We start from the raw sequence: 22,153 nt of genomic DNA on the forward strand, positions 1-22,153 counted from the left end.
ATATCCAAATTATATAAAAAACAAAAATTACCTGTGGCAACCATTGGTTTTAAATCAAATACTGGGAATAAAATTTCTGTATTCTTCTCTAGCTACTATCCTTAAATAAATAGTTTAATGATGTAAGATTTTCTTTTCTACCTGCCAGCTGGACGCATAAAATACTAATCTGCAGATTAGGCACCACCTGATCTACTGTAGTGGAAAATACATGCATAAAAAGAGATAACAAGAAATACAATATACAAATTAAAACATTTATTGTCAAAGATTTAATACCAATTATATTAGTGAAATAAAACAAAATTTCAGCACCATTGAAGTAAAACTAATTGTCATCCTGTCCAAAAGAACAAGGTTCACCCAGGGAAAATATTATTGAAATGAAATAAAACCATAGCCCTAAACAACCTCTCGTAATAAAAGTATTCACTACCATGTTATCAATTTAAGATTGAACACAACTGGCAATTATATTTTAGATGAAATAAAAATGTAGGTATCCAAACAACAAAATCAAAACATAATGGCAGACATGGCAAATTAAGTCAATAAAGTAATGTGTAAATTATGGCAGAATAATAGCATTACAACAAAATTGAGCACAATGTGAGTGATATATAGAAGGTTATCATGGAATGTAAAGTGATATGTTAAAGTTCAAGATATAATATGTAAATATATATAAATATTGGGAATTCAATCTTTTTTTCTTAATTTCTGAATGAACGCCCCACCCCCTCACATATAAATATATAACAACCACTGAACCTTTAATGAAGTTTTTAATTTGCCCACAAAAAGCCTTAAGATCACTTAACTAATGGTGTCCCAAGCTCTTTAGAAACCACTGCTTGACACCATCTGATCTCAATTAAGAAGCAGTCGACTTAATCTAAACATACATAAATGAACTTGAACACAGACAACAAAAATGAGTTAGATCTCATTACATTGAGCTTGGTAAAGTCTATCTCTTTTCTTTTGACAAAGTATGGTTTCGGTTGTTCCTCAGATACAGCTAGGTTCAACTGAACTGTACTGAAGTAGATGATACAATTGATTTGGCTTAATATTGTAGTGATATGCTAACAAGTCATGAGTTTTACTTCTTGACATTAAATTCAGTTACATGATTGGTGACATGTCAATATATGCCTCAAAACCAAATACATATATTTTCTATACTGAATATGAATTCTTAGACTGTCCTGAATTGAAGCTAACCAGATTGTGACAATGAAACAAAAAAAATAGAATTTAATTAATTAGAAAAAAAATTGACCTTTTTACATGATTGGTGACATGAAAACATGCCTTAGCCTAAATATTTTTATAGTTTCAATATTGAATATAAATTCCTCATCATCATCATGAGGTTACCATGAATCAAAGTTCAGATATTGGCTATGAAACAAATATAGAATGATTCATTTCTAAAATTTAAAAAAAAAATTATTATAGGGATCAAGTCTGAAAACAAGGCTCTTATAAAACAATATGTACTCAGTTTAATTATCACTGATCTAGACACATTAAACAGTCAATATTTATTAAACATTTAGTTAAAATTTTTTAAAATATTCCAAGTGACAGGCTTTGACAGGAATGACCATAAGTATATTGCTAGCTTTATTTACATCAAATGCCTGTAACAAAAGCACCAAAAAAAAGTTATTAAATTGTATTTGTCTTGCTGACCTTTCACATGATTGTTATCTTCATTGAATTCTACATTTCAATACAAGACAAGCAAATGTGAAGTTATCAATAGTTAGGAAGTGGTGGTCGAGAGACAAAACAAAAAGATTATCACATGGATAATTATCACACAATAGAAGGAGGATGACACAAAAAAGAATGTTGTCAACATGTTCAGCAGTCAGAACAATTGCATTGGCTTTAGAAGTCTCAGCTAAGTTAGCAACAGAGGACTGGAGGTCCTATAACTTTACTACTTTATATTTGACTGTGTGGCAAGGCCAAAAAAGAAATTTCTCAAATGGAATGTATGGCGAATTAGCAATAAAAACAACAAATTAACTTTTGTTTTCATAGAATGCTTTAACTCTTTCTCTCCAACTGATGATACCAAATGAATAAAATGAATAATTCCATTGAAACATGGAAATACTTATGGAGAGAAAGAGTTAAAAAATGTAGCTTTGTCAAAAAAAGTAAAAAAAAAAGAAGAGGTGTGAGGGTTTGCTGATATATTTCTTTCTTTCAAAAGCTGGAGAAGAGTTAGCTAGACAATATTTGTATGTCCACAAAGTAAAGTAGACATCTGAGTTGAAAGAAAGTGCAAAGAATAAAAAAATATAAAAGTGATAATTGAAACTTGGGTTACAGTCACAACTTACTAAACAACAAGTTAGAGAAAAAGTTAAAATTCTATGAAAGGCTAAAAAAAGCAACATCACCACCAAGAAGTTATGGTCCAATGTTGTTATTCTTTGAACTGGTAGTTATTATGTATGTTGTGGTATGGTGGCTGAGTGGTAAAAAACCTGGCTCCCAAACTGAGGGGGACTCGGGTTCTGATCCCAGCAAACGGCACGAAACAATAGTTTGGGGAAGAAATGGCAAAAGGTGCTGGCTGCAAGATACTCTCGTTACCCATCATCCTTAGAAACAGATGAAAATGGTACTTTCCTTTAACTTGTGTATAGTACTTAAAAAATCATTATAACAGAAGATGAGTAAATGTTACATCATTGGTATAAAAAAATGATATAAATCTCCTAGCTTATAAACATCTACCAGTGAATAACATAATGAGAGTGTTGCACTTCTTTTTTATACTATCTAAATCTATATCTATATATAAATAAGTACAGTTTAAAGTCTACCCAATAAACTACCAACTATATTAATATTGTCAACAGGTGAGGAATTCTTTAGAGGTAACAAATAGAACAATCAATCTCATGAATCTAAACTTCTATTTCGAAGATTCTTCCAGGTTGAGTCCATACTGAACAAACAAAGAGTTAATCAGTTCCAAATTATCCTTGAAATTCTCTAGATACAGGGATATGTCCTTAAACAGCTGCAAAGGAAATAGAAAGAAAAGGTTGAGGTGTGATTGAATTTGTTTTCCATATTGACTACATTCACTAAGTTGCATAAGTAGAATTTTAAAAATTGAATTATTCTTCCATGACAATAAAATGAATACCGGTACATACATGTACTATAGATAATTTACTGCAATAAGGTAACAGTTTATCTTATCCTCTATTATTATGAAGAGCTTTGGAGTTATTATCCCACGTATCTATACGAGCTCACATATCCCAGATGCAGGAATTCAGTTTTTCTAGCTCTGAAGAACATGCTTTTAGGGCAATTTAAAAAAATCACAACAGGGATAGTATGGCAAAGAAAAGTTACTTCAGTAATTATAATAAATACATTAGCTCTTAAATGTTTTAAGTGATTGATTAAAAGTAAATAGGAGGTAAAAGATGGCATGAGTCTCTATGAGTTTGACATGAATTAATGAAGTCACATGAATTACACAGCAACTCCAAAACAAGAATTCAACTAAAATATAGCAGCCCAAAAAGTGTAATTTGTTTTGCATAGCTTCCTGGAGCAGAATCAATGCTTGGATAAAAAGAGAGACAAGAAGAACCTTCATGCCAGAGTGTAGCACAGTGGATGGCTACATGGTCTTGTGGTATGTGCGCAGGACTGTCATTTGGTCATTTTGATGGTACCAGGCTCTTACACTTCCAGCTGCTATCCCCTGTTGTCCTGCAGGAGTTTTGGGTTAGGATGTAGATTATCTTGAACTCACTCTGAAGGAACATCCGAAAAGATGTAAAACATTTTACAAACATTTTATACAAGCTACCTAAGGGTTATTGGGCCCTGATTTTTTTCACTGAGTTGACAATCAAAGCCTTTCCTGCATTTGGGTTTAGCTGCAGTGCAGGGGAAGTTTGTATTCTGAGTTGGTGTATAGCCAAGATTAACAAGACGGTCCTGCTCAAAGATGGCTGCCTGTTCGTGCAGTTTGCGCGCAGGACTGTCGTTAGGATTTACTGCAAATCCTACCCGCTCCCATCCCCTGTCATCCTGCAGGAGGTTTGGACTAGGAAGTAAATTATCTTCAACTCTAAAGGAACAACTGAAATATAGAAAACATTTTACAACAAAGAAAGTTTTCTGGTTTTAGGCCTCTTTGTCAATTTGTCTTGGCAAACATTGTCTTCAATTCTTGAGTGAAATTTAAGTAGCCTATCTAGAAGGAATATTCCGAAAAATTTTGGCTCAAAAGCCAATTGCCCTTAGGCTTGAAATCGTTTCAGCAAAACAAAATCAACTAACCATTTCATTAGTTGCATCCTCTCTCAACAACAAAGCCTTATTGAAGTTACTTTTTGAAGGTACTAACCGTGTCAGATTCTATGAAATAAAAAAAATTGTTAGAGGTCAAGTTCATGTATGCATGCTTAGGTAATGTAAAAAAAAAATAAGGCTACTAGTTCACCTTCCATTTTAATCTCTAAAAAAATTATATTTTATATCATTCATATAGGGTTAGTTACTTAAAATTCTGTCTTAATCCATAACATAATAAATGTGTAAACTGTTGAGTTAAACATTGTATTAATTCTTGAAGAAACACTAAGGAAAGAATATTCACTATTTGGGTTTATGCATAATGAAGGAGGACACATGGTAGTCTCAACTTTGAAGCATAGAGAAGACTGAAATTGAAAAATTTTGTGAATTTTAGTGCTCCCAGGAGTCCACCCAACTCTAATGGGTACCCGAAATTTGTTGAGGAAAGGTAAAAGTGGTTGATCATCCTGTTGGTCACTTGACATCCTCATTAACTGTTGGCCACAGAAATAGATTATCTTTACATCATCAAATCAAGCTTTCATTAGTTGCATCCTCTCTCAACAACAAAGCCTTATTGAAGTTACTTTTTGAAGGTACTAACCGTGTCAGATTCTATGAAATAAAAAAAATTGTTAGAGGTCAAGTTCATGTATGCATGCTTAGGTAATGTAAAAAAAAAATAAGGCTACTAGTTCACCTTCCATTTTAATCTCTAAAAAAATTATATTTTATATCATTCATATAGGGTTAGTTACTTAAAATTCTGTCTTAATCCATAACATAATAAATGTGTAAACTGTTGAGTTAAACATTGTATTAATTCTTGAAGAAACACTAAGGAAAGAATATTCACTATTTGGGTTTATGCATAATGAAGGAGGACACATGGTAGTCTCAACTTTGAAGCATAGAGAAGACTGAAATTGAAAAATTTTGTGAATTTTAGTGCTCCCAGGAGTCCACCCAACTCTAATGGGTACCCGAAATTTGTTGAGGAAAGGTAAAAGTGGTTGATCATCCTGTTGGTCACTTGACATCCTCATTAACTGTTGGCCACAGAAATAGATTATCTTTACATCATCAAATCATCTTCCCCATAGATCGAAAGGTCAATAATGAAGGTATGTTTTGTAAGTGGTATGTCAATTGTTAAGAAAAAAATAATAATATTTTGCCTACTTTAAAAAAAAAAATAATAATAATAAAAAGAAATGAAACTATCACAACCCCACAACATTTGAAATAAATAATGTGTACAAGACAATCAGATATGGAAGGATTGGCCACAATTTTACATCCCCATAGCCATAGATGGTAATCAAAACACATGTTTTGAAATGCAATAAGACAATAAAGTTAGGCTATATCTGGAGTCAACTGGAAAAGAAGTCAAAGAATACTGAGATATGAGGATTTGTAGTTGGCTGACCATCAGACAAAAGTTAGAGGATATAGCAATCTAAAATATATATTTGGACAGCCATCTACCAAGTGGATAGAAAGTAAATCCATAAACATACTCACTGAAAACAAAAACTTAGAGACCATGCCATGGTAAGGTTTCAATGTCTTCTCGTATGCTTCAAGTATTATGGGCCTCAGGTTGTCATCTATGACCTTTTTCTCATAGGCCTTCAGTAACCCATCAAGAATAGCACATAAAAACTCCAGCCCTCTATAGAACAAAACAAATAGTGAAAGAAGATAGTACAATAAGAAATGTAAAGCAATCTAACTATGTTGGTGAAAGGTAAAGATATCAGTAAACCCCAACCACAGAAAGATATTATGCTCCATTGACTTTTAGTTTTGAATGCAAAAAACATAAATAGGTCTTTAAGTTAATAAAAAAAAAATGATTAAAATAGGAAATCGTATCTCATACAGATGTTCCTACAAAAATTACAGATGCTTCTATGCACATTCATGTGTTAATCTAATCATTTTTGTTAATCAGAGACTTAAATTTACTTCTAAAAAAACTTTTTTAAAAAAAAGGTAAATGTCCATCAGTCATAAATGAGCTTTTGTAATCAATGACTAATTCTGACATATACTGGCAACATACATTTCAACTCTTTGTTTTATATTCTGAAATGCCAAAAGGTCATCTAATTTTGTGATATAGAGTTCAAAACGGCACTGAAAGTCCAACACAAGTTACTACTTACACTAGCCTTAACTTTCCCAAACTATCTTATATAATAATAATAAATAAATAAATAATAATCTTAAATACCAACGTGGTCTGCTGTGTGCAGAAACATATTCAGTTCTGAGAAACCCAGTTCTCGATCAAACCCAAAGGATTATTCTCCCATCATGTACCAATTTTTATTGATACACACACACAAATAAGAAATACATTCGTATAATGATCTAATGTTTAACAAAAGCACTTATGTCAATGCTTCTATTCTCGTATTGTACCTTTTGAGCCATAAAATTCCCACTATAGCACTTGTGTGACCTTTAGGTGAGTCTTTAGAATCCTCTTCCATAATTGAATTTAAAGTCGTATACTGTGATTTGTTAGTGTTAAAACGTTCCTCTATTCTCTGATTTAAAAAAAATTTAATGCAGACAAAACAAATTAATTATTTTCCTTTTGTAAATGCCTAAAAAAAAATAGCTAGTCAAGGCACAACAAAACTATATTTTATCCCATTATTGGATGAATTTTTAAAAAATCCATATGTACTTTTTGGGGCAATATTTTTTTAGAGGAAAAAAAAAGATATACTTTGGGTATTTAAAAAAACAACAACTAGCTTTTTAAAAAAAAAAGAAATCTGGTGTTGTTTTTTTTTCAACCCAGGCTTTAACACTAATTGTAAATGTATTGAATTTTTAATCATAAAAATTATACTAAAATTCACACAAATTATTCTAAGAGTAATAATTGGAAAAAAAAAGCAGGGGGACACATTAAATTTTCAAGAATCCATGATTTTTCATGCCTACTAAAACTAATTTTAAAATATTATGATAGTCCATTTATATTGCTAGCCAAAAGGAAAATGTGAAGTGTTTAATATATTATATGATTGTATTTAGTGAGTAAATGAATGCGACAACACATGTACCGGAAGCTCAAAATTGGAACCAGTGAAATCTGCCCATGTGGAGTATCACCAGAGAATGCCGACCACGTCCTCCAAAACTGCTCTCTTTACCAAGAGGCCCGTATAAGACACTGGCCCCAAAACACCCCAACAGAAAGAAAACTATATGGAGAGCTCCCTGATTTTGGAAACCACTGCGCAGTTCATCTCATATATTGGTCTAGTCATCTGAATGCTCCAACATAACAATGAGAACGAAGAAGAAGTGAGTTCATTTTACTGAGCTACTAAGGATTATGAATATGGAGTGCCCCTCAGGAAAGAGGAAAATAGGTAGGCTGAGACTTCAAAACATGTCTGAATACATGGTTGTGGCTATAGACAGGCTCATCACCAGAAATATTAGGACACCTGGATACATATGGATCCCCCAGTTTCCAAAACCTTCAAATATGTATACAAACTGCATAAAAAAAAATGTGAAAGGGCTCCCTTTTATGGGGGCTCTGAACTAGGGTAGCCCAAGCGGAGAGCTATAGACTTATATAATGCTATTTATATTTTAATGGTTGGTCAAAACCACAACAACCCTGATTGGTAGTGTTTTAATGAAATATCAAAGCAACCTCAGTGAAATTTAATAAGTCTATTAAAAGCCTTATTGTGCATATACTTTAACCCTAATGGTTTCTTTAAAAAAAAATTAAGTTTCCATCTTTGATTTAAAACTCTAAAAAACAATTGCTGTTTTTCTTTCTTAAAGCAAATGGTCTGGACTATATTTATATAAAACTATGCATGTCACAGTGAGATTTAAAGTACTTTTTGTAAGAGAAAAAAAAAGTACAACCTATGAAATTTTTGCCCATACAAAAAAAAAAAATCTAAGATGTACAATTTACCTTAACATTTCCAAGCATGTCTTTTTTAGCAATGGAAAACTGTGCACCCAGACGATCTTAAAGAATAAGCAATAATGTATGTTTTCATTAAGATCTGAGTCCTAATTTTTTTTATTTCTCTTTTAAAATACATCTAGCCAATGTTTGAAGCAAATTTTACATTTTTTAAAGATTCCTGTCTCTGCAAGTTCTGAATGTTTGTAAAAAAAAACCCTGATGATTATAACTAGCAGGCAGCTGAAATCAAATTCACTTCTTGTTAGATTCTACTTTGGGCAGCAGTTAATAAGAATATTATATTTTTGGTTTAAACAGATCCACAGGTAACAAATTTAAACTCGTTAATTGAAGATATAATAAGGCGTATAATAAAGTAATGTTAGTAAAGTACACCGTACAGACTTTGCAATCTATAAGGTAGATGGTATAAAAGCTCATTTGCGAGGATGTCATATGGCCAGCACAATGACTAATCATCTTTAGTTTTCCCAATTAATGTCAGGTACCCTTTGGATTGGATGGACTCAGAGGCACCTAGAGATCCCAAATTAAAAATCCCAGTCTTCACCAGGATTTGAACCTGGGACCCCTGCTTCAGAAGGGCATCCTAAAAATCCCAGAATTCAAAATCCTAGTCTTCACAGAGATTAGAACCTCAGACCCTTTGGTTTGGAAGCCAAATTGATGAAAAAAAAAATGAATCTTCTAAATGATACAAAACAATTACTGTAAAATCAAAAGACAAACATTTTTTTTAGAAATTACTTTTAAAACCTAGCTTACCAGGAATTACTAGTAATCTTGGCAATATATTTAACTGATGTGTGAAAAAAAAAATCATATAATATATAGCATTTTCTTCATATCTTTGTGCTAATTATTTATCCAAGAATATTACCTAATAAAGTTGTCACATCTTTGCAGGCTTGTATGAAAAGTTCTGTATTGATGGTCTTTTTCTCATTCAGCTTTGAAAATTGTTTTAGGTTTCCAAATATTGTATTACCAGAAAAATCAGACATATATATGCCTTCTGTATTTGTAGACATCTTTAAAAATCTGAAATAATAAAAATAATATTTAAAAAAAAATTTTAACTTTTGAATAGAAAATAATTTTTAAAATATACTACTAGCTAGATTTAGATTAAGAATGATATAAGAACATGCATAGGACGTAATAATCTTTTTTTGAAGTAACTTCTGTATTTTAAATATAAAGAAGATAGTACCAGCCTAGGTGACCGAGCCTCGCTCGTTTGAATAATTTGTTGAGGAAATATATTAACTTATTTTGGATCAGGTAAAGACTCCTAATTCGAAAAGTTGCTTTCGTGTTTATTTAGTTCTAAATGTCAATGTACATAGCGATTAGAAAAGAAAGTCTCTTTCTCAAAAGTTCCATACAGAACACGCTGGTATGGACAGTACAGAGGGACTTCTTATGGTCGACAGTTACGCTGGAGAAAGCACTATCCTGTATAGGGGGACGAGAGTTTGCAAAAGGCAGTCTTTTTTTTTTTAGAGCTGCAAAGGTGGTAATCGTAACAGAGATGTCCCACAGAAATGCTTAGGCATCACCTTGCTTTAACTGACATCTATAGAAAAGGGTATCTGACAGCTGGCAACTTAAAAAAGAGATAGCTGGAGATTTTTTATAAAGGCCGCGGGATACACAAAAGAAAATTCACTGCCAAGGACAGACTTAGATGTCAAAAAAAAAATCTAAATCGACCAGCGGCATATAATGGTTATGGTATGGTTATGTTTTCATTGGATGTGGCCAACTATGTGGGTCAAAGGTGGAGCTGCATAGCCATTGCCATGTAAGATACTGCATTCGTTTTTAATCATAGGACTCAAAGACAAGGCTTGTAGAAGGCCCAATAAGGGCATCAAGGAAACCTGATTCCAGATAGCCCCTTTCCCCCCCCCCCCCCCACCATAGAGATTGGATCTAGATTCTAGATTGATTTTACAATTTTAGAAAATAGCCTTAAATAGGTTATCTTATGACTTAACTTAATTTATCTGGACTAGAAATACTGAAATAGTAAATAGATAGACTCTATAGTGACACTATAGTCTATACTAGATTCCTAGATCTAGCTAGATTAAACTAAATTACTAATTAAATTAAAGTTACAAAGTATTAGAATCTAATCACTAATCGAGAGTTAAATTATATACCTCTAATCACCAGATCTAGATTCTATATAGATCTAGATAGTAGACTAGTATCTAGATATAGATAGATCTAGATCTAGACTAGGTATGGTCTAGTGACTCTAGTGTTAGAGGTCTAAATCAAAACTAAGACTAAAGTAAGATGATTCAATATCTAAGGACCATAGTAAGGTATGTAAAAGTTTAACTCGCTAAATAACTATTGACATTCCAATTTTTTAAAAGAAAATTTTTCTGCGTTTGCGCATTGCATTTGTTGTCACTCGAAACTGAATTATAGAAAATATCCGCCGTTCGGGCTTGCATTCATTGTAATTATGAAATATTTTGAAAATAGATCTAATCTATGTTTAGATCTAGATTTAGATCTAATTATTTACTAGATATTAGTAAGAGGAGTAGTACTACTAGTAGTTCGGGACAAGAGGGAGAGCTAGAAAGTTATATCTAGATTCTAGACCTAGAAGTCGCTAGTTTTAAAATTAAAGTAAATAAAATATAAAATACTACATCTAGATCTAGATCTAGTAAATACTAGACTCTAATTAATTAATAGTTACTAAGTACTAAGTCAAAGTTTCCGGTACTTATTTTATTGATCATTGTATCCTCATAATCCTGTATCTACTTTAAATATGAACTGTACATACATTAATTGTTTCAAAATTGAGTTTAAAGAATTAAACTCTAGAATAGTCTAATTATATATCATATCAGCACTTTGTCACTTCATTGTTTATTAAAGTGTTTGAACTATAATTATGGCACTTCTGAATCCGCTTATGATATGATGATATCATATGTCACAAGTTTATCTCATCAAGTGGACCTAAACCAAACATAATAAACACATGACAAGAATATATCTTATTACATCATAAATATAGAAGTTTCTTGACATACACAGTTAAATTTCTTGAAGTACCCCTTTGTTAATCTGATGTTTTCTGTACCATAATCAGACACCCCTTCGGTCATGTAGCCTTTGTTAATCTGATGTTTTTGGTACTGTAATCAGAGTTAATATAGCTAAATATCAAGTTCAGTTAACTATTTTTTCATAATTTAGAAAATGTTTTTAACTGGTTCTGATAACTATTATTTATACTGGGAACAAGCATCCAGCCTATCTCTTTATCTTCTGTATTTATAATTATTTAATCTACTCTACCGTAGTTAATTTATTGAAGTCACTGACACTCTTCACACTTGATATTAAGTCTTACTTTTTTTTTTCCAGGTTAATTTAAAATGGCGCTGCCAACAATGCGTGGATACTGGTCATCACGTAAAAATATGTATGAAAGTGCTATAGTCAGACAGCGCAACCATGAAGATGATTTCCGCAACAAGTGGTCAGACACCGCAAACTATTTTAAAAGCTCAGATGTGTGGGCAGCAAAACAGAATGCTTGGTGTTCTAGCCAAGGATTGCAGGACAGGTAACTGTTCCTTAGAACTCATTAAAAGTAGCTAAGCCTAATATATAATACTAGATAGATGAAATAAAAAAAAAAGATCCTTTGAGACTTAGTGTAACACATATTAAGTATATGTTTATTAAAAGTGTTCTTCTTCTGTCTTTTCATTATCATGTTGTAAGGTTCAGATAACCACTCTTATATCTAAGATGAACTGGATAGTGGATTCCAGGTCAGGCTGCTCTCTATATTTGGTTTGGGTGTTTCTTTAAAGTATGCAGCTTTGAAAGACAAGTTTCTTGTGACACTCTGCAAGGGCACATCTCACAACTTCCAATTTTCAGCTTCTGAAACGTGTTGTCTTATTCTGTTGTGTCCTGTTCTGAGCTGAACATTTATTTATTGATTATGTTGGAATAGCTTGTAATATGCTACAAAAAGTAATTTAAGTAACATATTTTTAACAGCTTGAATGCTTATAATGAATCAAAGGATAAAGATTCAAAGTCCTCAAATTTGAGAAGACGTAGAGATAAACTGGCTCTGAAGATTGCAGAAGAAAATAAAGCTTTTGAGGTACCAGTAATTATTTGTAGACCTAATTGTTGTGAGCTTCTGTGTGCTTTACTAGATTTATTAATGGTACTAAATGTTTTTGTAAATGTTTTTTTCTGAATAAATCTTAATATAGGCAGAGCTGAAAGGGCTTTCAAAGTCAAATTATGAGCGTCTTGAGGAGATGAAGTTTAGGGTTGATGATCTGAAGTCAGCTAGAGAAGAGAAGAGGCAGAAGGTAAACGTTTCACACATTTTTTCATCTTTGAAGTCAATCTAATTAAAACTTTGAAGCTTATTAGACTGGTTGACTGAAAGTAGTGATAATATATATTTTTACTTTGTTTGTTTGAGTCATTGATATTGCCAGCTTAAGTCTAATTGTATTAATTGTGTGACCAGTGAAATACCATTAAAAATGAAGTCCACATACAAAATAGCTGTCTAGCAGGTGTTGACAATTGTGACTAAACAAGTTTTTGAAAATTTAATGTACCGGTACTTGTATTTATGGTTTACTTTTTCAATCCTGTTCTTAATGGTTTACTAGTCCACCCAACACCCAACATTAGTTGGGTAAAGTAAAAGCAGTTGGTCATTGTGCCACATGACACCCTCATAAACCATGTGCCACAAAGTGTGATGATTTTTACATCGTCTGCCCCATTGATCACAAGGCCCTAAGGGGTACTTCACCTACTTTTTACAGTGTTATGTAACCAGCACAATGACCAGCATCCTTTATTCTTTTCAAGTTCAGGTCATGTACTTATTTGAAGTTAGATTAACTCAAGAACTTAATTCCTTGTATCCCAAGTAAAGTTTCTGCTCTACTAGAACTCACACCCAGGAGATTAGTATCAGCAACCTAAGCAGCCTTTTCCAAATGTATTTTTGTGACTCTCCCCTCACCGTGGAACATATCCTCATTGACTGCCCCAGATACCAGGATGTCAGGGAGAAATATTTTTGAGCCACTAACTTAAAAACACTATTCGACAATGTCGACCCTGGGAAGGTACTGGGCTTTATCCGGGAAGTGGGGTTGTCTACGAAGATCTGATTTATGAATTTGTGAACATGTACTATTTACATTAGATTTTTACCAAATTATTAAATTTGTACTACCTTTACTAAATTGTGCCCATGTGCCTAAAATCAAAATCAATCAAATCAAACCAAATGTATTTTTATGCAGTTCTAAAATCTTAAGGCACTATAACTACATGCTGTTAATCTGTCATTTTTTCCGTCCATGTTGACTTAGCTAGCAGAGGAGAAATTGTACCAACATTGGAGAGAAAACAACCCTGATTTAAGAAAAGTGGAGTCCGCTCTCCTTCAAGAAAATGTTGTTGGTGGCTGGGGGGATCAGATAGTTGAAAAGGAAGAGGTAGGCATAGGATACCTACTATGTATCATTATAATGTTTAAACCCACTTGTTTTGTTTGGTTTTATCAATGTTTTTTTTTCCTTTCATATCTTGTTGTTCTTTTTCTACTTTAGAAAAATAAATGTTACCTTTCTTTGAAAATAAGACTTTAAAAATTGTCACTCCCTTAGTTTTAAGAAAGCTTTTTATTATTTTTTTTTTACTTTCAAACTTAAGTGACTGAATTCACATGCCATGGGCCCGTTGCACTTATCTAATATCATACTATCTTTTTATCTACACAGAGACTAGAGTCAGCACGGCAAGAGAAAATAGCATTTGAACACCAGATGGAAGAAGAGAGATTGGCAGCCTTGGAGTTGGAGAGAAGGAAAGAAAGGGAGAGGCTGAAAGAAGAGCAAGCCTTAAAAGAAATTCTCAGGGAACAGATGATGGAGTTCAAGAGAAGAGAAGCAGAGGTCAACTTTTCATTTGATCTATTAGTTTAATCAGTGACCAGTTAGGGCTTTAACTAAATTATTAGGCAAGAAATTTGTAGTTTCACTTGATTTGTTAACAGATTACTAATTACTTTTTGATAAAAAGAAAAATTTCTCTGTTTGTCAGTTGTAAATCAACTTAATTATGAACAAAAACTTTTTTAAAGATTCAACCCAAAGAGCCTACTGCAGTATGATGCGATGTTGATAGCATAACCCCACTGCATTAGGATGCATTAGGACACTAGCAGCAGTTTTTAAAACTTTCCTATATGAAGAGCTCATTGCATATCTTGTGATAATGAGAGTGTGGTGACTCATTTTTAGTGAAAACCAGATACGCATGTTTTTTTAGAATTTTTTTAACTTAAGTGTTCATTCCCCAGTGTATAAGCCCCCACCCAGGAAATTGAATACTTTTTAAGCTTTTTTAATATTTTAAAGGTTTTACTGTTTTTAAAATTTAAAAAGTATATATTTTTATACTAGACATACTGTTCTATTTAGTTGATTATTCCATTATTACTCTTAGATCTTAATTTTTTTATTTTTTTAAAGTTGTTTTTTTTTTTCGAAATTAAAAAAAAAAATTTTTGTTTAATTCAGTTACTTCTCTTTGATAGGGAAAGTTAATGATTTTTCAAACCAGAAATAAAGTTGATTGGGTTAAAGATTTCAAAGTAAACATTGTTGAAAGATGGAATCATCTTGTTATTTCTAAATGTCATTTGATCTATGTTTCCTACAGTCCATCTTGTTGTGTTACTTCTTTTTTTTTTGTTTTAAGTTTATTAAGCAGGAACAGAATATCTTTCTACTTTTTTTTTAATACTTTGAATACACTATAGCTATTATGTTGCATACATTTATGTGTTGTCGTTAAATTTTTTGTTCTATTTGCTTGTGCATAAGAAGAGTTTGTTTCCTGTGTTTATTGATCTAGGCCAAAGCGTGGAAGCAGCAGCAAGAAGAACTGATGAGACAAAAGTGGGAGCTGGAGAGAATAGAAGAGTATCAAAGAAAGAGAGAAGAAGAAAGAAAGAAAAAAGATCTTGGGTAAATGCAATCTATTCTTTTTCTTAATCTATTCTTTTTCTCAATCTATTCTTTCTCAATCTATTCTTTTTCTCCATCTATTCTTGTCAATTTTACAAATTCTGTTAATAGTGTAGGATATTAAAATATTAAAAATCTTTAACAATGTGTATCGAAAATGAGGAAAATTAGCTATAATTAATCACAGTCGCTTACAAAATTATAAATTTGCTAGTAATATTTTATTATTTAATTATTTGTTTACAGGCGTGTATTACTACGTCAACATAAAACTCAGATGATGCACAAGTCTAAAGTGATACAAGAGGAACTGGTTAGTATGGCTCAATACCAACATGTTATGTTAGTGGTAGCTTTTTAGAGTTGGTTTGATTCATGGCACTTCCAGTTGATTCATTCTCAGAAAAATAGAGATGAAAAAGGAAAGGCAGTGGTGCTGCTTTTATGTATTTGTTAAAAAAAACAAAACAATAAGAGATAGTAAAGGGAGTTTGTGTGTAATAAATACTCTTGGGTGGACCTGTGAGTCAGTCATACTTAAGTATTATGTTGCAACAGAAATGAAACTTTAGTTTTGTTTCATGTGTATAGTTGTATGTTTTATATACAAACAAAAATTTAAAAATTATTTTCTTTTTCTAGGAACAAGATAGGAGATTACTGGAGGATCTTATAGCTAAAGAAAACGAACAGTTAGCTCTTCAATCTGCAAGGAGAGAAAAGGCTAGAGCAGATGCACATTGGATGAAAGAGGTTTTCTATTTGGTTAAAATTATTCACCTGAAAAATGTTTTGAGCTTGCATGTTTGCTCCTTATTAATTTAATGCCAAGCTCAATATTCTGTTAATATTTGTAAAAATAGTATTGGTTTTAAATGGTAGGATTGAGTAAGAAGGGTTCAAACTCAGGACAGAAATATTGTAAGTCCCAACTATACATTTTAATGTGAACAATTCTTCAATAAATAATAGCTAGATTGAAATTATTGTTCTAAACAAAGCCCCATATATTCTTTTAATGAACATTAATGATGCTAGGATCTTTCTTTAATGGTCTAATATATAGATATATTAAATCATATTAAATGCAATCACACAGGATGGCTGCCTGGTCATGTGATATGTATAAAACATCAACAGATATTTATAAATATGCAAAAGTATATCATGCATTTTTTAAAATTTCTTGCAGTTTGTAACTTGTATAAATGTAATGACTTCTTATTTGATGCTTTTAAATTTTATTGTGCAAGAAAGAAATGCATTTCTTCATCTCTTGTTCCTGCTATTGTCAGGTTATTGAGGATCAGTTGAAATTGGAGAAAGCAAGAGAGGCTGAGCTTGAGATGCTGTACCAGTAAGTATTTAATAAATGCAAATAGTAAAAGTAATGTATTATCTCGTGTCTCTTTAAAATTTACTGGGACAGTTATAACAAGCGGTAGTGATAAAGACTTTTCAGCGTGTGTGCTGAATCAAGCAAATTTTACTATATTGCAGACTAGTTAAATATTATGTAACAGGAAAAAAAAATCACTTCCAATTTATACAAACATATTTTCAGAGATGAAGCAGCAAGAATGTGGGAGAAAAGAGCCTCTGAGTGGGAAAGAGAGCGTCAAGCTAGACAAAGACTCATGGCTGAGGTAATAACATCATCAATGTTTTTTTCACTACAGTAGCTAAAGATTATCTCATATCTGGCAATTGCTTTCAAAAGATGTCTTTTTAAATATGTAAATATTGATCTATAGAATCAGCATTTATTAAAAAGTAGTTCCCCTTCAGATCTTGCAATCCTTGGGGCAGATGGTGTAAGCTCATCTATTTCCGTTTTTCCAAAGTTAATATTTCTGTTGCCAAAGGTTAATGAGGGTGTCGTTTGGTTTGTACAATGACCAACTACCTTTATTTTTTCCCAACTAATGTACACATCAGAGTTGGTTGGACTCCGGGAAGTTCTAAAAATCCTCAAGTTCTAAAGTCTAGTCTCAGGATTTGAACTCATCATTTTGGAAGCTAAGAACTTTGCCACTGTGCCACCATGCCCTGGGCCCTACGTAGTTAAACTTTTATGTTAAACAACCAAGCATATATAATACAGTGTTTAGTCAAGTCATATATTAAATAAAATATACATTAGTACATTTTCAATTCATGGCTATATTTAAACATTTCTATATAATGTATTGTACCAAGGTGCTAGAAAGTAGACAAGAACAGATTGCCCTGAAACTAGAAGAGCTCCAAAAACAGCAAGAGGAATCTCTTCAGCGTAGGGAAGAACTGGTCAGAGAAATGGAAATAGCCCAACAGATGACCAGAAGGGAAGAGGAGAATCAAAAGCAGAACAAGCTAGCCACTAAGGCAGAGCTGGAGGAACAGGTAAAATTATCGCTCTGTTGTGAGCTTGTAATAATCCACTGTTTTATTATGGTAAATAAACTTTAAGATGTTCCAATCATATTTCATTTATGCATAATAAATTATGTTTTATTATGCATAGTGTCAAATTTGCCATTATTTTTTTTTTTTTGACATTTTCAACATTACTATTGGTTGATAATTAGTGCAATACAACACATGTAGCCCTGTCATTCTTGATTGACCAATTGATACATGTTGTATTTGCATTTTTTTCTTAAAAAGAGAACTTAGAAGAATTAAACATTGTCATGTGTATTTTATATTTTTTTTAACAATCAATTCCTGTTGTGTATCATCTTTAGATGAAAGCTAATCGTACGAAACAATTGGAAGAAAAGGAAAATTTGAGACTAGAGCTGGAGGAAGAGAAAGAAGAGGAGGAGGACTATGAAGAGTTGTTGAGACAGGAAACTGAACGCATGCACCTCAGGGGACACACTGGAAGGGTATAGTTTATATTATTTCTTTTTTACTCTGTTTTTTTGGTATCTTTTTTTATTTATCCGCTTTGTGGATGTAATCAAACAGGACTTCAAAGCAATGAATATTGAAACTGATAATTGGAAAGAATATAGCCTTAGACCACAGTATGTGGAGTGAAATGGTGACCAAGAAAGCAATGGACTGAAAATACAAGGGCCTCAACTCTGGAAGAAAAGTATGCCAAATGAATAATGATTGGCAACTCTACCACCAAAGCAAAAGCCACCTTAACCTGCGATATATGTGGACAGGAGTGTCTCTCCAAAATTGGGCTCCACATTCACATGAAAAAGTGTTCTATGAGACAAACCATAGACTAAAAGAGGCCAACCAAAATAATTAGCTCAATGCAAACATATTATTTCGATAAATAAATAATAAATCCATTTTAAAATACATTGAAAATATGCCAAATAAAAATAAATAAATGTATAGAAGAATAATGGATTACTATTAACAACATGACTTTTGGTTGCAGGATTACAGCAGGAAACAGGCCTGGATGTAAATATATGTAGTGACATTTTTGTTTCATTTTAAACTGCCTTGGAAGGTATGAATGTAAGATACTGAAGTCGATGTCAAATAAATTCAACTTCATCCTTTATTAACTTATTTCACTGTGGATTGACAGCAAAGGAGTAACTCTGCTGGACTGACTTCAATTTTATTGGAGATTATTTTATTTTATTATAAAATAAAAGATAAAATATATTTTTTTGTGTGCTGTTTTTGCACATCTGACAAGTTACTGTTTCAAGAACTATCATAAAAGTTTCTGGGAAGTTATATATGTAGATATATAGTGCGATAATGAATTTTCATTCATTCTAAGTTCTGTTTTAGCTTCTTGTGCATTTTAAATTTCAACCCTTCCAAAAAGAGAATAGAATCTATTGCTTAGTTCTCATTTTGTAATTAAAGAAACAAAACTGCCTGGTCTCATAGAATTTATTTGCCATAAAATTTAGTTGGCAACATTTTTCTTTCCTTCTTACTATTGTGATGTGTGAATAGATATTTGCTATTTATAGATCTGTAATTATATGCAGCCATATTAGTAGCTTTATGAGTCTGGAATAAGTGAATATTTTGTCTCAATGTATAAATATTTACATTTTCGAAGGGAAGTTAGTGTAATGGTGCACAGAGATTACTATCAAATGTAGAAATGTAACTGAAACAATCTTTTGGCATTTTAGTTTTATTTCACCCTGTGTCCTAAATGTATGGTACTAAGACAATGTATAAACACTGTAGAAAACATTCACCTTGTATTATTTATTTATACTGTAAATAGTTTCATGATAAAATTCAATCACTTTAGTACTTTGTTTGTTTTCATTTTTTCTTATTTATTATACTTAATGTTGTGTAACTATATGTTTGGTGTTCAGGCAAGGAGAGAAGGGGAAACCATACTATTAAATTACCAAAATTGTTTATTTCATTATCATTTTAAACTTTGTAACAATGTTAATACAAGTTTGTAATGAGATTAGAGGTGTCCTGTCACTGTATTCGCAGTTACTTGTTCCCCCTGGTCACTTCATCCCCAGTCAATTCATCCCCTTAGTTCAGGTTAAGTCTTTGACTTATAGCCCTCTAATATATAAATGTTTATATAAATGTATATAAATATATAAATGTTTTATTATATATATATGTAATATATATATATTGCTTGTTGATATTTTTGGCATGTTCTTATGTAGTTATAATGGAGACATCTTTGTTCAGACAGTTCATTTAATTATGATAGGGTTGTGTGTGTCGTTATTGACGTTGTTTTCATAAGATATGTGAAGTTGGACAGACTGCATTATCAGGCAAACAGGAATAATTTAGTACAATGAAAAGAAAAATTAGAAACACACGAGGAGCAAGCACTAATTTACATATGTGTATTTTGTCTGGTTTCACTTGTAGATCCGCCAAACAAAGATCTTCTTTAAGTTGTGACTGAAAGCGCGAATGGGTTTGTATTTCCCAGTCTATTGTGTCTCACAAAAAAGAGGTAAATTTATCACCGACACTTGCTTGGGACTGTTACGAAAGATAATCTTTTTTGATGACACCAACAACATTACGTATCAGAGATACGTCCTTCAGGCCAATGAGAACAAGATTAAGTGTGTGAGACGCGCTACTTTTGGATTTTTTTTTCCCGAATCCTTCCCTGAACACCGTTCTGAATGCTAGCCATCACGGGAGCAGCCATTCTAGCCTTGGACGAGGAGTTTGTCCAAGTCTTGACTATACACAATGTATTCAAAGACATTAGACACAGACAGTGCGTCTCTCCGGACAAAAGGGACAAAACCAATGAAATTTTCTCGAATACAATCGCCATCAACAAACGGAAGGCCCAAAGTGCAGTTTCATCACTAAAATACCCACCAAAAAAAAAATGAAGTTAATTCATGCTGCTGCTCGTAGTTTTACTATTATTATTATTATTGGTTTCTTGCTTCTGCCAGTGCTCCGCTGATCCAAAGCAAAGTTTTGACTGACGATAGCATGTGGAAGAAGTTTCATATGTTCTTTGCCATCGTAAACTGGTGGATATGTTTAACCTGCTATTTTATCGATCGCTAACATAGACCGCAACTCCGCAAGACGTTAATGCATTTATTAAGATGACTGCATCCTTAACTCTTGTTCAAAGAAACTTTCATATTTATCACATCGAAAGACAGCTGGCAAGGAAAAAAACAACAGACAAACAACATTTATCACATTCTAAACATTATCTAAATATTCTAATTATAGCCTGTAATTATGTGCAAATGAAAGCAAATAGTCACCACTAACGTGCCTTAGACTACTTCACACTTTTTATTGAAAAAAGAATTGCAACCCTCTAATACAGCATTTATGTTCGGCCATCAACCCATTCTAGTATTTTATTACAATTAGGCCTATAGCTTATCCTTGCAATTGTACTTCAATGGAAGCACTACTTGTAAAGATTTGAAGGTGCAAAAAATTGTCCAAAATTAAGCTTCTCAGAATCCAGAGGAGTGCGAGTACTTGGTCGGCTATCAATTTCTGATAAGCCTAGTATCATTACCGGTCGTTGACTTGTAGCACCAAACTTCTGGTAAACAACTAAACCGCTGTAGGCGTGATATCTTAACTAATAAAACTTTAAATAACTTGAATATATAAGTCGAATATAATTGAAAACAACGATTGATAAGCAGTATATCATATTATATACAAGTGAAGTGCAGAGCACCACGTTTGAAATACACATAGACATTTATCCAAAGTTAATTTTTTTTTTTGTTGAGGCCATGACTGAAATATTGGGCCTTTACAAAACAATTCAATCAATTACACAAATAGACAGGCATCCAATAACATTACTAAGGCCAGATTCACATTGAATCATATCGTAACAGCTATCAGTTCATTGAATACATTTTAATATTAACAATGTAATAACAATAACATTATTAAATCTCCGTAGCCTGTCCTGTACTGGTATCATCAGTCGGTCTAACTATACACCAATATCTGCTACCCTTTCGAAACATACACGTCTCTTCTTTTGCGATGACATCCTAGTACAACTTTTATATAAAAAAAATATATTTATATGTATGTATGTGTGTGTGTACATAATCTTTATTACATTCTGACCCTTCCTTCTTTCGGAAGACGTTTATTGTGCCCTAGAATAGGTTCTTCCTGCAGTTAGTGGGAAAAATTGTAGACTCCCCGCCATTGCCAGCATGGGGGTCTAGGGGAGCGCTACGAGCTCCCCCAACGCAGTGCATTTTCCTGCTATTAAAAAGTTTTATTTCAAATACCTAATGTG

The 22,153-nt window shown here is 32.5% G+C and overlaps 2 protein-coding genes across 5 annotated transcripts; one reads left to right on the plus strand and one right to left on the minus strand.

The window, feature by feature from the left end:
* Positions 1 to 243: 243 nt before the first annotated feature.
* LOC106056225 (pleckstrin homology domain-containing family A member 8-like) lies at positions 244 to 10,676 on the minus strand. Of its 3 annotated transcripts, XR_008774066.1 has the most exons (8): positions 10,516 to 10,676; positions 9,225 to 9,385; positions 8,327 to 8,382; positions 6,790 to 6,917; positions 5,884 to 6,034; positions 4,785 to 4,971; positions 4,339 to 4,416; positions 3,009 to 3,052 (listed from the first exon to the last, which is right to left on the minus strand). XR_008774066.1 is itself a non-coding variant. In XM_013212851.2 (7 exons), the coding sequence occupies exons 2-7, from the start codon at positions 9,373 to 9,375 to the stop codon at positions 2,945 to 2,947; spliced, it is 672 nt and encodes a 223-aa protein (XP_013068305.1). In that variant the 5' UTR covers positions 9,376 to 9,385; positions 10,516 to 10,675; the 3' UTR covers positions 244 to 2,944. The 3 variants fall into 3 exon arrangements, 1 of the variants encoding a protein (XP_013068305.1); XM_013212851.2 differs by lacking the exon at positions 4,785 to 4,971 and having other exon boundaries at positions 244 to 3,052; positions 10,516 to 10,675; XR_008774065.1 differs by having other exon boundaries at positions 2,983 to 3,052; positions 4,339 to 4,971.
* Positions 10,677 to 10,723: 47 nt separating this feature from the next.
* On the plus strand, positions 10,724 to 19,651 carry LOC106056224 (trichoplein keratin filament-binding protein-like). Of its 2 annotated transcripts, none has more exons than XM_013212848.2 (14): positions 10,724 to 10,823; positions 11,753 to 11,954; positions 12,401 to 12,509; positions 12,625 to 12,726; positions 13,756 to 13,881; positions 14,167 to 14,340; positions 15,305 to 15,417; positions 15,664 to 15,730; positions 16,060 to 16,170; positions 16,713 to 16,774; positions 16,982 to 17,063; positions 17,617 to 17,802; positions 18,147 to 18,290; positions 18,806 to 19,651. In XM_013212848.2, exons 2-14 carry the CDS (start codon positions 11,764 to 11,766, stop codon positions 18,833 to 18,835), a joined length of 1,497 nt encoding a protein of 498 aa, XP_013068302.2. In that variant the 5' UTR covers positions 10,724 to 10,823; positions 11,753 to 11,763; the 3' UTR covers positions 18,836 to 19,651. The 2 variants fall into 2 exon arrangements, with proteins under 2 accessions (XP_013068302.2, XP_055862248.1); XM_056006273.1 differs by lacking the exon at positions 10,724 to 10,823 and adding an exon at positions 10,983 to 10,999.
* The last annotated feature ends 2,502 nt before the right edge of the window (positions 19,652 to 22,153 follow it).

Source organism: Biomphalaria glabrata, chromosome 12, assembly GCF_947242115.1.
Source record: "Biomphalaria glabrata chromosome 12, xgBioGlab47.1, whole genome shotgun sequence".
Lineage (NCBI taxonomy): Eukaryota > Metazoa > Mollusca > Gastropoda > Planorbidae > Biomphalaria > Biomphalaria glabrata.